Here is a 13689-nt window from a genome sequence, read left to right as displayed (position 1 = left end):
GGTTGCCATTATCTTCTCCAAGGGATCTTCCCGACTCAGGGATCGAACCTGCGTCTCCTGCATTAGCAGGCAGATTCTTTAGCGCTGAGTCACCAGGGAAGCCCATATGTATATAAAATAAATCACACTATCACAAATCAGATAGCCTGTGTTTCCTAGTTGGTAGATTCTTGAGGCCAGGAGGAACAGGAACTCATGGAGCTAGAATTGGGAAGGCTGGCTTTAGATCCACGGGGATTAATGAATGCATCATTCTAGATGCTCAGTCAAGTGCCTGAAAATGTAATCAGCTTGGCAGATGGCATACTGTTGTTATACATACTTAGAAAATGGTCTTGCAAGGCTGGAAATGACCTACTGGAATCATGGTGTTTGGGACGGAGGATGGAAATTTATTTTATAAAATGTGTGTGTGTGTGTTTTAATTACAAAAAGTGGAAAATTTAGAGAAAAAGAACTAAATGATCCATACGCTTGCCACATGGACATAGTCACTATCGGCATTCAGTGTGAAATTGACTCTTCTTTTTCTAGCAAATACACATTTCTAAGAACAAATTATTGTAATATTTGTGGGTTTCATTTTTCTCAAAGTTCTGTTGTGTGGATTTTCCATTCTTTTGAGTATTAGAAAATTAATTTTAACAGCTGCATAAACCCAGGCTGGAGTTAGAACACCCTCAGGCCACATGTTAATTGTTTCCATACCTGCCAAAGGAGAAGGGGGTGGCAGAGGATGAGACGGTTGAATGGCATCACCGACTCAATGGATGTAAACTTGCGCGAACTCCGGGAGTTGGTGATGGGCAGGAAGGCCTGGCGTGCTGCAGTCCATGGGGTCACAGGGAGTCAGACACGGCTGAGCGAGCAGCTGAACAACAGCAGCACTCCGGTATCACTGTAAACACCACCATGCAGAAGTCGCTTGGCCTACAGCTTTGCTCTCCTAAGCACAGAGAGGCTGAGGGGCAGTGGAAGGGGAGCAGGAATAAGAGTCCTGTCCTCTCTCCTTCCCTTAATAAATACCAATGAAGTGTCGAGATTGGCGATTGGTTTATTGCCCAGGATATCTCAACTAGCCATGGACACGGTGGTTTTCTGTAAAGAAATTCATTCATTCCCTGAGTTTCATCTGTTGCTTACTATGCCAGATGCTGGATCTTAGGCAAGCGGGTGAATGAAACTGACACAGTTCCCTTCGATGCTGGGGAGGGCCTGGCTGAGGAGCAGCAGTAAGCCCCTCGTCCTCAGGAGTCAGCCCTCTCTTCCCAGGCTCACGGACAGGCTCTGTGGGGTTAGTGTCAGCCCTGCACTGTATTTGCTGGTTGTTTTGAGCGGTGTCTCCTGGTGGGTGTGGCTTTGTTTTCTGCCTGCTCATCACCCTCCTCCCACTCCCATCCCTTTGCTTTTAAAAAATGTTTTAAGTTAATATATACTAGAAAAGATTTATCAGCCTAAGGAAGACTTTTTTTAAAAAAAGGAAAAAAATCTAGAAACTTCCTTTTTAAAGCTATAGAAAGCTGCCTTTAAAATAACTTTTTTGAATAAGCTTACGTTGTTAGAAAGTAGATTGGTTTAAAGAGAAGTGTTAAATAATTTGATTTTTTTTAAAGGAAAGCAGTAAATCAGAGACTAATGCTTGGAAACCACAAGTCCTCCCAGCGCTGATGTTTTGCAGTTTGATTGACCGTGTCAGATGAGAGTCAAGAATCCGAGTCTCCCCTCCCTCCAGCCCATCAAGTGAATGGGCCTCTCTTCTCATCTCTGTTATAACATCTTCAGAGATAATCACGCCTTTTCTTTCTCGTCGCTGGCTGGGTACCAGAGTGGGGAAGCTTTTCTAGCCTGGGCTAATCACAAGATTTTACTTCCCAGCCTGTCTGCCGCAGCTCTTCCCATGTGACTCAGTGGGGGCAACCCCACCCCACCAGACCGGCTGAACCCCGTGCCTGGGGAGCACTCAACGTGCAAGGTCAGGTCCTCTTTGAACTCCCTGCAGTCGTCAGCAGTGGGGTGATGGCACAGGAGGGCGGGCGGGTAGAGGGTATCCGTGTGGCACACGCAGTGTGCTAGCAATCCAAGGCAGGCAGGCTTCTCGTCCTGTGCAGGCTCAGAAGGCGTGGGGCAGACCTCAGCCCTCCCCTCCCCTAGGTGTCAGTTTCTTGCACGTTGTCGCGCCAGCTAAGTGATGAGCAGTCAAGGGAAGAGACTGGATCTCCATCCGCTTGTGACTTTGGTGGTCCCCCGATGCACCGTGATGCTGAACGAATGTTTGAATGAAGCATTTGTCTGTTCAGCAGATGGACCAAACCCCAGCTGGGGCCAGGCCCGTGTGCTTGATGCTGGACGATTACAGAGGAGCCAGGTATCCAGTTGGCTTCCGAGGACATGAGGGTAGCTGTCTAGAAACTATGAAATCGTGTGCAGGATCACAGCTCTGATGCTCAGAGTGAAAGCAGTAAGTGCCCAGACAAGATGACGGATAAAGCCCAAGAGAGCTCAGAGAAAAGGTGGAATTCTGTCTTCCAAAGCACCATATGACGAGGGTCCTCTCAGATGGGTAGGTTTTAACAGAGCAGAAACTGGGGGTTCCCTTGGGTCTATTAAGTCCATGGGGTGGAAAGAGAGTTGGAAGCTTGAGATTGCAAGGTGGTCAAGGGATGTTTAGAGCCAAGCGGGAGAATCGGTCGCTCTGCTTGCTGAGCTCAGGGCAGACAAAGGCGAGTGTGATACAGATATGGAGGGTGGCTTAGTGTATAGAGGGTCTGGAAAGACAAGCCAGGTGTCGATGTCTTCTACAGACTGTAGGAGCCCCTGAAGGGATTGAGATTGTTGTTTTGACTCAAGGAAATGGTGGCATTGGTCCAGCCCGCCCCAAAGAAAAATTCCACAGCTGGGCATCCAGGAGGCTGGAGGCAGGAGGCCAGGGAGTAAGAAGCTCAGGCCACGCAGAGGCAGTGGGAGGCACTTGGCCATCGCTTCCCCTCCGTGACCCTCGCCCACGACCCCGCAGTTCTCCAGACTGAGATTTTCTTATTTTGTCACTGGCCAGTGAAAACACTGGGGCTTCCCCCATACCTCAGTGGTAAAGAATCCTCCTGCCAATGCAGGAGGCACAGGCTTGATCCCTGGGCCAGGAGGATCCCCTGGAGGAGGAAATGGCAACCCACTCCAGTATTCCTGCCTGGAAAGTCCCATGGACAGAGGAGCCTGGTGGGCTACAGTCCCTGGGGTCACAAAGAGTCGGACGTGACTGAGCACTAGGTGAAACGTTGGGTCGTCACACTTGACACCATAAAAGCAGCAGTTGGGAAGTGGTGCCCACAACAGCAAGGTCCCTCCCGTGCACCCCGCGGAGCCCATGTGGGGTTGAACTTGATCACCAGCTTTGGGTGAACAGAGTTAGGCCTTGAACATGGACACATTGCCAGCCCAGTGTGCACAGAGCCTGTTCTAGAAGCAGGTGCAGCTCTCAGCAGCTGTTCACCCAGGAGATGTGGTCCCCTGCTCGGGAGGTGCCCAGGGGCCAGGACGATGATTCTGCTCACGAACCTCAATACTCTGCACAGACAGCCTGCTGCGGGGTGCTCTGATACCTCCCTCCCAATGCTTATCTCCTAAGTTAAGGTCCTCGTTGAACCAAAGCAAAATACGTCATAGACAGACACTGGAACAAGCAGCTGGGCTCCCCGTGGTCCCGATTCTCTGATGGGACCGTGGGCTTCACCCCCAAAGGAGGCGGCCCTTCTCCAGGCCACGCCAGAGGGCAGCGGTGTGGTCCTTCATCCCCGCTCCAAGTGCATGCGGGACGCAGAAAGGTTCTGAAGGTGGGAGGAAGCGCCCCGCCCCGCGGCGGGAAGGTTCAAATTTCCCTGTGCAGGACGGAGCTCTCCTACCTGGAGCCCGTGCGTTCCCAGCCAAGAGAGCAGAAGCCGGGAAGGGACACCAGTCACGTGCTGCCTTTTCACCTGGGCTGGTTGCCCAGACCAGCCAAGGTCAGGGTCAGGAGGTCAGGAGGCGGAGGGAGATAGGGTGCTGTTTAGGCTGGGGGATGCATCTCCCTCTCTGGCTGTTGGCGTTGGAGGGAAGACGGCATTGAAGAGGCTGTTGTAGACGTTTCCAGGCGTGCAGACGGGCTCACACTCGCCTGCTGGGTCACTCCCAGCCCGCTTCCCTCAGGGCTCTGCCTCCATCCCAGGGAGGTACCCATAAAGCTAGGTCCCTCCCCGCAGCCTTGGCCGGGCGTGTGGGCCTCTCTGCGGCAGCCGGCTCAGCCTCAGCCCCAGGGATTGGGTTTCTTCTGGCTGCTCCCTGGAAGCGGATCTCCTGGGGGAGGGAGGGAGTGTAGCCCTGGTTGACTTTAGTCCTCGGGATCACGCTCTTTCTTAGGCAGAGAGTTGGGGGGTGGGGAGGTGGTGTCAGACGGGATGAAGTGTGTGTCCACAGAGCCTGCTGACTGAGGCTCCCTGGAGCCGGTTGAAACTCGTGCTTTCTTTTTCAGCCGGAGGAAATCTGATGAAATCCACATGATACTCCCACTCCAGAAATTAAAATCCGACGTGGAGAGTGAGTCATCTTAAAAACAAGGCATGACCGGAATCCACCCATGGGAGGCCGAGGGCCGTCTTGGCCCCCGGGACCTCCCGCAGCAGGGGTCCAGGCCCAGCGCCTGCCTCATGTGCCTTCCCGGGCACCCAGCGGGCCCGGTGCTTGGCTGGTGCACACACTGGGGTCCCGACTGTAGGGCGTCTGCACACCACAGATGCTTCTGTCCTTTTTCCTGGTTGGTTTTTGTTGCGCTTCTGTATAATTTTATTTCATTGATTTATTTTTTGGCTGTGCTGGGTCTTTGTTGCTGCGTGGGCTTTCTTCTGGTTGCGGTGCCCAGGTTTCTCACTGTGGCTTTCCTTGTTGCAGAGCATACGCTCTAGGCCTTGTGGACTTCAGTAGACGAGGCACGTGGGCTCAGCCATTGCAGTTCCCGGGCTCTAGGGCCCAGGCTCCGTCGTTCTGGGCTTAGTTGCTCCACCGCAACTAAGGGGATCTTTCTTGATCAGGAATCGAACCTGTGTTTCCTGCATTGGCAGGCGAAGTCTTTACCGTGGCACCACCAGGGAAGCCCACTTTGTTTCGCTTTTTAATTGTCCGTCGGGCAGAATGTTGGCACATAGGCCCCCACAGTAGTATTCTGGGATGCCAGGATCCTGGGAGTGACGAGTCCCCTGGGGTAGCTGAGCAGCTATGTGTGGGTTCCTGACTGTGCCACCAGCATCTGTAAATAATTGTGTCCTTGTACAAAGGTGTTGGCCATCCAGAGGCCAGCCCCCTAGTTACCAGGGAGGGAGCTGGCAGCGGGCTCCTTTCTCTCTGAATGAATTGGCCTGTATATAAAGAAAAGAAAACGTCATTAATTGTGAGTCAGACATTAGTAAGCTTTAATGCTCCATCCTGACTCTCAGACCTGACTTCTACCATGTGGGGGTGATCCCTGAGTCAGGAAGATACCATGGCGAAGGAAATGGCAACCCACTCCAGTATCCTTGCCTGGAGAATCCCATGGACGGAGGAGCCTGGTGGGCTACAGTCCATGGGGTCCCAAAGAGTCGGACACAGAGCGACTATCACTTTCACATACGTGCGGGGGCCACTTAACCCTTGTTGGGGATTGGGACTTTCAAAGGATACTATCCCAGGTTGTGTGCTTAGTTGCTCAGTCCTGTCCGACTCTTTCTGACCCCGTGGATCATAGCCAGCCAGTGGGATTCTCCAGGCAAGAATACTGGAGTGGGTTGCCATTTCCTCCTCCGGGGGACCTTCCTGACCCAGGGATCAAACCTGCTTCTCCTGCATTGACAGGCAGGTTCTTTACCTGCCAAAGAGCTCCAACGCTGTATTCTTTATTTAAATAGAATTCATTCACTCATTTATATTTGAGAGCTTGCACTGTACTGGCTTATCACAACCCAGGGGGCCTCAGAGAGCTTTACATTGTCTTGGAGAAATCAGGCTGGAAACGGAAGAGCATGGGCTTTATCTGGTGTTGATAAGGAAAGTAGAGAGTGGGGTGTCGCAGACCCCTGACTGCAGTGAGGGGTCCAGCCTGGCGAATACTCGGCAGGGGCCCCCCAGGATGCAGGGACAGCATGCACACAGGCCCTGGGGTGGGAGGGAGAGAACAAGAAAAGGACCAGAAAGCCAGCGGGGCCCACGAGGTCACTGCGAGCATGAAGGAAGGCCTGAGAAGCTTTGGAGGGTTTTGAGCAGAGCCCCGACTGAAGGAAGTCCTGACTGCTGATGGAGGGGTGGATTACGGGAGCACAGAGCTGGACGTGTTAGACCTGATGGAAAGGAGCCGACCACAGTATTGAGTTGAAGGGGGATGGTGGTCAGAGCTGCCGGGGGTGGGGTGGGGTGTGGGCAGGGGGAGGGACGGCCCTGGGGAGTGACAGGGGCTTTGGGGCTGGTTGAGTGAGCCCTTCTCCTGTTGACTAAAGGCAGCGGCTTTGGGGAGGAGATTTGGCGCAAACCCAGAGTTGGGTTTGGACTGGGAGGTACAGGATGCCCGCTAGTCCTGAGGGGAGCCCCCGGTGGCCTCGTCTGGAGTTTGGGGCCACTTGTCAACCGAGCGGGAACCCCGCCATGTCCAGCTGTGCTGCGAGACCACCTGGGCGTTTAGCGCTCCTTAGAGGCTTTCTCTTTCAAAGAGACACAAACACACATATATTCAAACCTTCATTCCTGACACATCCCTCCTGGAGAGGCGAATGATGGAGGCTTCCTAATAATACTTCCCTAATTTTATAAAATGTTTCATTTGGGACATTTTCAAACACATGCCTAAATAAGATAATAGTCAAAGGAATACATAAGGAAAGTAATAATGATAAAAAATAATAAAGTAGAGAAATGGTAAAAAAAAAAGGAGAGAAAGCATAATGTATAGTAATATATAGTAATAGTATGAAAAGTGAAAGTCGCCCAGTCATGTCCAACTCTTTGTGACTCCATGGACTATACAGTCCATGGAATTCTCCAGGCCAGAATACTGAAGTGGGTAGCCACTCCCTTCTCCAGGGGATCTTCCCAATCCAGAGATCAAACCCAGGTCTCCCACATTGCAGGCGGATTCTTCACCAGCTGAGCCACAAGGGAAGCCCAAGAATACTGGAGTGGGTAGCCTATCGCTTCTCCAGGGGATCTTCCTGACCCAGGGATTAAACCCAGGTCTCCCACATTGCAGGTGGATTCTTTACCAGCTGAGCCACCAGGGATGCCCTGGGAATAGTATAACAGATGGTAAAATACCGTGTTGATGAGCCTTGGTGAACTCACTGCCAAGCAGATCAGAGCACCAGGCCATTTACCCCCACCTCATTATTATTATTTGAATAAAGCAAGGACTAATTCAGGGGGTGTGGCTCTTGACCTTGGGCCACTTGAATCGGAGTCTCCTCCAGGAGAGAGGAGCAGAACTCCTCTGCTGGTTGCAGGGCTGAGGCCAGCCTGTGAGTCAGCTCGCAGGGCCGTGGAGAGGAGGGTGGAGCCCTAGGAGGGTGGGGAGAGAGAAGACAGTTTCCAGGAGGCAGGGGGGAGGGCACCGAGCGGGCTCCAGGGGCAGAAGGTGCAAAGGACATACAGGGTGGGCGGAGGAGCGGTCCCCGGTTCACGCGGGGTGGAGGTGAGTAAACCCGGATGCCCAGGTGAGCCCAGGTGAGCTGCACAATGGGGGTACTCTGAGTACCAGGGCGGGGAGTCCACCTTCGAAGTTTTAAATGCAGCAAACCACACCCGGCGGGGTGCGGGTTGACCGGGGGGCGGTTTGAGCTGGAGGGACCTTTGAGAAAATTAAGGGCATGGGCTTCCCTGGTGGCTCAGATGGTCAAGAATCCCCTTATAATTCAGGAGAGCTGAGTCCAATTCCTGGATCAGGAAGATCCTCTAGAGAAAGGGCATGGCAACCCACTCTCAGTATTCTTGCCTGGAGAATCCCACTGACAGAGGAGCCTGGTGGGCTACAGTCCATGGGTTCGCAAAGAGTCGGACACGACCGAGCCCGTTTCCATTTCATTTCATTTTCATGGATTGGACCAGGGCGGTAATCAGGGGTCTGACAGCCAGGAGCAATAAAGTGAGCTGTAGTGTTAGGCAGGCGGGAAGCAGGGAGCGTTTTTGCAGCCGAACCTCCTGGAGCCCTCCTGGCTGGGTGGGGTGGGGGAATCCCTCCAGGCATCTCTGGAGGAGGAGTTTCAGAGCCTCACTGTGAACCCTCACCCTGACAGTGTCAGGTCGGGAGGTGCCGGGAGGACACACCCAACAGGCGTGGCCCAACCCAGCTCTTTCTCTGCTGTGAAGTAACATCCCCGAGGTGAAGGCTGGTGTCTGGGGTGGATGTCAGGACTGCCCTGGGGAAAGTAGCCTTTCCTTGCTTTCCACGGGGCATTGAGCACCACGGACCAAAGGGCCCCGGTCCCAAGGAAGGGCATGAATGAGCGCGTTCATCCTCCTGTGAACGAGGCTCCTGGTCGTTGGGGAATCAGGCCTCAGTCCTCAGCTCTGGCTGGTACGTGGCGACACAGTTGGTGGCTTCCAGGTTGGTTCCTTGCACGGCAGCCGCAGTGAGGGGTGTCTGTACTTTACAAGGACCACAGGTCTCTTACTGTAACTGCCGGCACGCTTTCTGCCTGCACTGGCTCAGGGTCATGGCTGTATCTGCCATCGATAACACAACAGAAACAGGGATCAGCCTCCCCAGCTCCCAGGAGTGTTCTGTGGTTTGCTCTCCTGCCCACCCTGAGGCCCTGGTTCCCCATCAACTGCCTTCTTGGCAGCGACAGGGGCGGCGGGAATCCGATCACTCTTAAATCTCTGCTTTTCTTGGCTGCTCCCACGAGGCCGTGTGTCCTCTTTGGGCCTCAGCTGACTTTTTGGCCACCAGTCTCCCAGCCCTGCGTAAAAGCCCATCCAGACTTCCTCCAGCTCCTCTGTCGAGGACATGGCGTCTGCGCAGGGTTCTGAGGGGGTGGGGCTTGTCTGATAACCCCTCTCCGTTGCCAAGTCCACTTGCGTCTGTCGCTGGCTTCTCCTAAACTGTGTCAGCAGTCGTCAAAGACAAAACAGCATTGGTGCTTCCAGCCGTGTCATCAGCAGCCAAAGTCATCTTTCTGGATCAGAAAGCTTCGGTGGCTTTCCCGTGGCGTCCAGGGCCGAGACTGGCCCCTGCCCTGCCTCTCCTGCGGTGCTCAGGCGCCATGTCCCCCAGACCCATGGGCCCTGCTCTGCCTGGCACTGATTCCTCACACTTTATAACCCTGGGCCCCTTCCCCTGCTCTGGGCAGCCAGCCCGCCTCTGGGGACCCTCACTGGTCCCGCAGGTCCTGGGGTCCTCGGGAGCAGTAAGGCCTCATGACTGAGCCCATCCTCACTTTTATTTATTCCCTCCGCTAGATGCTTCCCCAGATGTGAGCGGCGGCTCAGTGATGCTCCAAAAGGGAGGTGAGGGAAGGCAGGGGACGGGGGCAGCTCCTCTTTCATCCTGATCTCTCAAAGCTTGGTCAGGGTGAACTGCCCTGGGGAGCCCCAGGGATCCTGTTTCCAGGAGCACATCGCTGCTGGGGTTCCTGTGTCCTGATCAGGAGCCTGTGGGTGGGAGGGGCGTTGGACTGGGGGGCGTGGGGCAGGAAGTGCGTCCGACTATGAGAGTGACCCCAAGCGCCGTCCCTGGTGCTGGTGAGTCCTGGGAGCAGCCTGGCCCCGGGGGGAGGGCTGGCAGGTTCCACAGCTGATGGCATCTCCTGGCTTTAACCAACCCCCACCTCCTTTCCCTGTTGCTGCTTCCCCAAGAGGCTGGGAATCCCAGGTAGGAATTGTCCTTAGTTTGAAAAAAGCCCACCTGTCAAACACAGGTTATGGGTGCAGAACCGTCACAGAGTTCTCCCCGCACTGATCTGCCTGCCCACAAATCCCATTTCATCCTCCGCGTTGATTCCCTCCAGGAAATGAGGCTTCGACTTTTGGATCCGAAATGTTTTCACGTCCTCTCATCTCAGGGCCCTAGGCTGCCTGGTCACCGACCATCCGGTCCGGCTCCGACAGCCTCTGCACAGTCGTGTGGCCGCCGTGGCTGATGGGGAAGTGGGGCTGTGTCCCCACCTCTGGGTTGGGGGCGGGCAGGGGGGCAGGAGACCAATCCCGGGACTGGCTTCAGGCTCTCCTGCTTCCAGTCCAGGTCCCTGCCACCGTCCTCTCTCGTGGAGGCCCAGCTCAGTTCTCTGCAGAGAGGAACCCGGGCGTGGGCCAGGGGGGTCCGAGCACGTGGTCAGTTGTAACATCACAGGGAAGGAATGGAAGTCATGTGGGAGCCACTTGATCAGGGAAACCATCCAGGTGCTTCACCCTGTCATCCTTCAAATATCTGGCGTGCCTGTGAGTGCTGGTGTGTGTGTGTGAGATGGGGCAACTCCGGAGGCTGCAGGACACCAGGATGGGAGACGGGTGGGAGGGACCACAGTCTGGGCTCAGGTTGGGCCTGCTTTTAGGGAAAGTGTCCCCCAGGGGAGCCGGCCGCTCCTGACCTGCCCCTTGTGCACACGCACGCCCCGCCCCCGGCCCCGGATCTTGGGTTAAGGGCCCCATTCCTGGCTGTCTTCTCGCTGTGTCCTCACCTCACCCGGCAGGCAGCAGAGAGAGAGAGGCAAGCTCTCTGGGGTCTCCTTCTGTAAGGGCACTGATTCCATCCGATTCATCTAACCTCACCCCATCCCCTCCTCCCCTTCTCATCTCTAGATATCCCTCCAGAGTGTCAGAGCTGACAAAGGAGATGCATTCAGCCCACAGCCAGCCTTCTCCCCAGGGTGCAGGAATGTGGCATCCTTTGAGACGGCCCGGACTCTGCCCTCGAGCCACTGCCCGTGGGTCACTCAGAGCCAGGACTGTGGCTGCTGATGGGGGCTATGGAGGCCGAGGCAGGGGGTCCAGGAGTCACGGGGTCAGGCCCCTCATTCTCAGCACCTTCCCCATGTTATCTCTCTCTCCTTCAGACAAATCAGGACGGCGCTCTCCCTGTCCCACATTACCAACATGAAAGCGAACCTCGTGTGAGGTGCTCAACACGGGTTCCTCCCCAGCAGACAACACACAGCAATCTGGGGCTGCACACAGAGCCTGGGGCCGGGCTCCGTTCTGCCCACTGCAGCATCGCTGCACAGGGTGGTGCTGGGGCTCCAGGTCCCGCTCATGAGTAAGGGCGACCCTCCTGCGTCAAGACGATGCATCTCCCGCTGTCTGTGCACGGAGCAATCCAGGAACAGGGGCCCTGCGGCCAGGGTTCGTGAACCCGGCTCTACTGGGTGAAATTCACTTGCCCTTGGTTGCCCGCTGAGTGCGGTGGTCACCTGTGGCCAGCCGGAGCAACATACGGCCCAGGTCTGCTCTGGGAGACCGTGTGACCTTCCCTGCTCTGACATTGACTCCTGGATGGTCCTTTCCTGTCCGTTGGTCCAGTTGCCTTGTTCATCTCCAACCACCACCCCCTCCCCTGCCACACACACACACACATACACACACCTGGGTGCCCTTTTCCAGGAAAACCGAGGCTTCCGAAGGGAAGCTGTGTTCTTTCCCACAAAATCTTCCTCTCCCGGTGTGCTATCAGCACGGGGACTCAGTGAATGCAGCGCGTTCCGTCTGCAGAAGTCACACGAGAACACCTTGCTGCACAGGTGCCCACGTGTGTGTCGTGTTGTGTTTATTTGGGGGTCCAGGGAGGATCTAGGGAAGTGTGTGGGCAGGGAGCGGGCCCTTCACAACCACTGCTGTGATGCGAAGCACGGCCCGCCCTGGGCTGGAGTCAAGGGGACCAGCCACTTTCTGCACACACTGAGCTCTAGGCCCCCTTCCCCGAGCCCTGGAACCAGCAGCGTGGACAGATGCAGTTTTGTCCTCCTCTTTGGCTATAATGAATGGGCCGGCCAGGTGCCCAAGCAGATTTCACAAACCTCATTGTGGCCCCCTAGCAAGAGGGGGTGCACAGAGCAGGTCAGGGAACACTGCTGGGACTGTGTGCGCGCAGAGACCCATGAGACAGGCATAAGCGGGGCACAGAAGCTGGAGCCTGAGCCCTGCTGTGTTCTCTTGGGCCAGGAAAAATGACACGGCCTCTGGAAGAATGAGGATTCCCTCTTGCCATTGATTTGCTCTTTAAATCCGTGTCTTTTCACTTGCTCCAGGGAAATTTCTCTTTCTCTTCCACCCCTCACAGGAAGAAGCACATTGCCAAGCTGACACCATCGTGCAGCATGGTTGCCTGAGACAGCAGCTTCCACGCTCGCTGGAATAACTGGAGAGAGAAATATGAAACCTTAGCCCATCCGCCTGGGGAAAAGCGTTTCAGGATGGCGGCTCAGCGCATCCGGGCTGCCAACTCCAGCGGCCTCCCGCGGTGCAAGTCCGAGGGGACCCTGATTGACCTCAGCGACGGGTTTTCAGAATCGAGCTTTAATGATGTTAAAGGTGAGCTCCCGGGAACGGCGCTGGCTCGGGGAGAAAATGCAACATACGAGTGCTCAAGACCCACAGACTCTCCTAATTACAGGCTGCCAGGTTTCACATTCGGATAACTGAATCTGAGCTGCCTAAACTTCATCAGGTTATGAATTCAGCCCTGGAACGACAACCTCATGTTTTATTTGGTTTTGATGTGCAGGGAGGTTGTTTTGAATTTTCCGCTTAGTAATGAAACAGCTTCTTAACGAAGAATATTCTTTCTCTTTGCGTGAGTTTTGGTGACATTAAGACAAGAGCGTGGTGGAACAGAGAACCGGGGGGAAGGAGAGTGTGGTGAGCCAATGAGGTCCTGAGAGCCACTGGAGAATGGAAGGGTGGTCTGGGACAGGGGTCAGCATGCCTTCTCTGGAGGAGGCCACAGGGTAAACACTTGAATCCTTGCAGGCCATACGGCCTCTGTCACAGCTGTTCAGCTCTGCAGTTGTGCCGAGAAAGCAGTCATAGAAGAAAGTAAACAAGTAGGCATAGCTGTGTTCCAACAAAACTTGACGAAAACCACCACCTGGATCACAAAACAGCTGACAAACCCAGGGGCTAGAGTTTGCCCACCCCTGGTTTAGAGGTGGACCTGGGGTTTAATCACTGAGTCTGGGTTTTCCTAGCCGCTCCATAAAACTGGACTGGTGGTGAAGTCTATTCTTAGGCACTAAAGAGGATGCTGGTGGGTCATTTTTCTCCTAGAATTCATCCTGTCCTCACTAGCCATCATGGTGTGTCTCCTGTGAGGTTCCTGGCATCTGACATTTCATCATCATCATCACCATCATCAGTCGACTTTGCCAGTGAATTCTGTTGAAATGATCCACTGTGCTGCCTACAGACAGCTCAACAGCAAAAGCTTTCTCTTTACCTTTATATCATTAGTCCCTGGCACAAAGTCAGCGCTAAATAAATATTTCTTGAGCTAAACTGCCTTCTCCCAGATAAAATCATGACACTTTACCCTGATGTAGTAAACATATGCGCACATTTCTGCCTTTTCTCTTCCGTTAATCCTCAACTTCTTCCTCTTCCTGTCTGTCCTTTATTCTTGTGGCCCTTAGTATAGCTTTAAATGTTCTTCTAAAGAAAAGACTAGCCAAGGAATCATGCATGTGTGCCCCAAGTCGCTTCATTTGTATCTGACTC

The 13689-nt window shown here is 54.4% G+C and overlaps 1 protein-coding gene across 3 annotated transcripts in view; it reads left to right on the top strand.

Moving 5' to 3' along the window:
* Positions 1-13689, top strand: part of SH3BP4 (SH3 domain binding protein 4) — a 99119-nt gene that overhangs the window by 65499 nt on the left and 19931 nt on the right. For all 3 annotated transcript variants that reach the window (XM_069584805.1, XM_069584814.1, XM_069584823.1), the window contains one exon: positions 12257-12507. In XM_069584805.1, coding sequence (XP_069440906.1) covers positions 12390-12507 — 118 coding nt within the window. In that variant the 5' untranslated portion in view covers positions 12257-12389. The remainder of the gene's footprint in view (positions 1-12256; positions 12508-13689) is intronic.

Source organism: Ovis canadensis, chromosome 1 (genome assembly GCF_042477335.2).
Source record: "Ovis canadensis isolate MfBH-ARS-UI-01 breed Bighorn chromosome 1, ARS-UI_OviCan_v2, whole genome shotgun sequence".
Lineage (NCBI taxonomy): Eukaryota > Metazoa > Chordata > Mammalia > Artiodactyla > Bovidae > Ovis > Ovis canadensis.
This window is presented reverse-complemented; position numbering and strand designations above follow the sequence as displayed.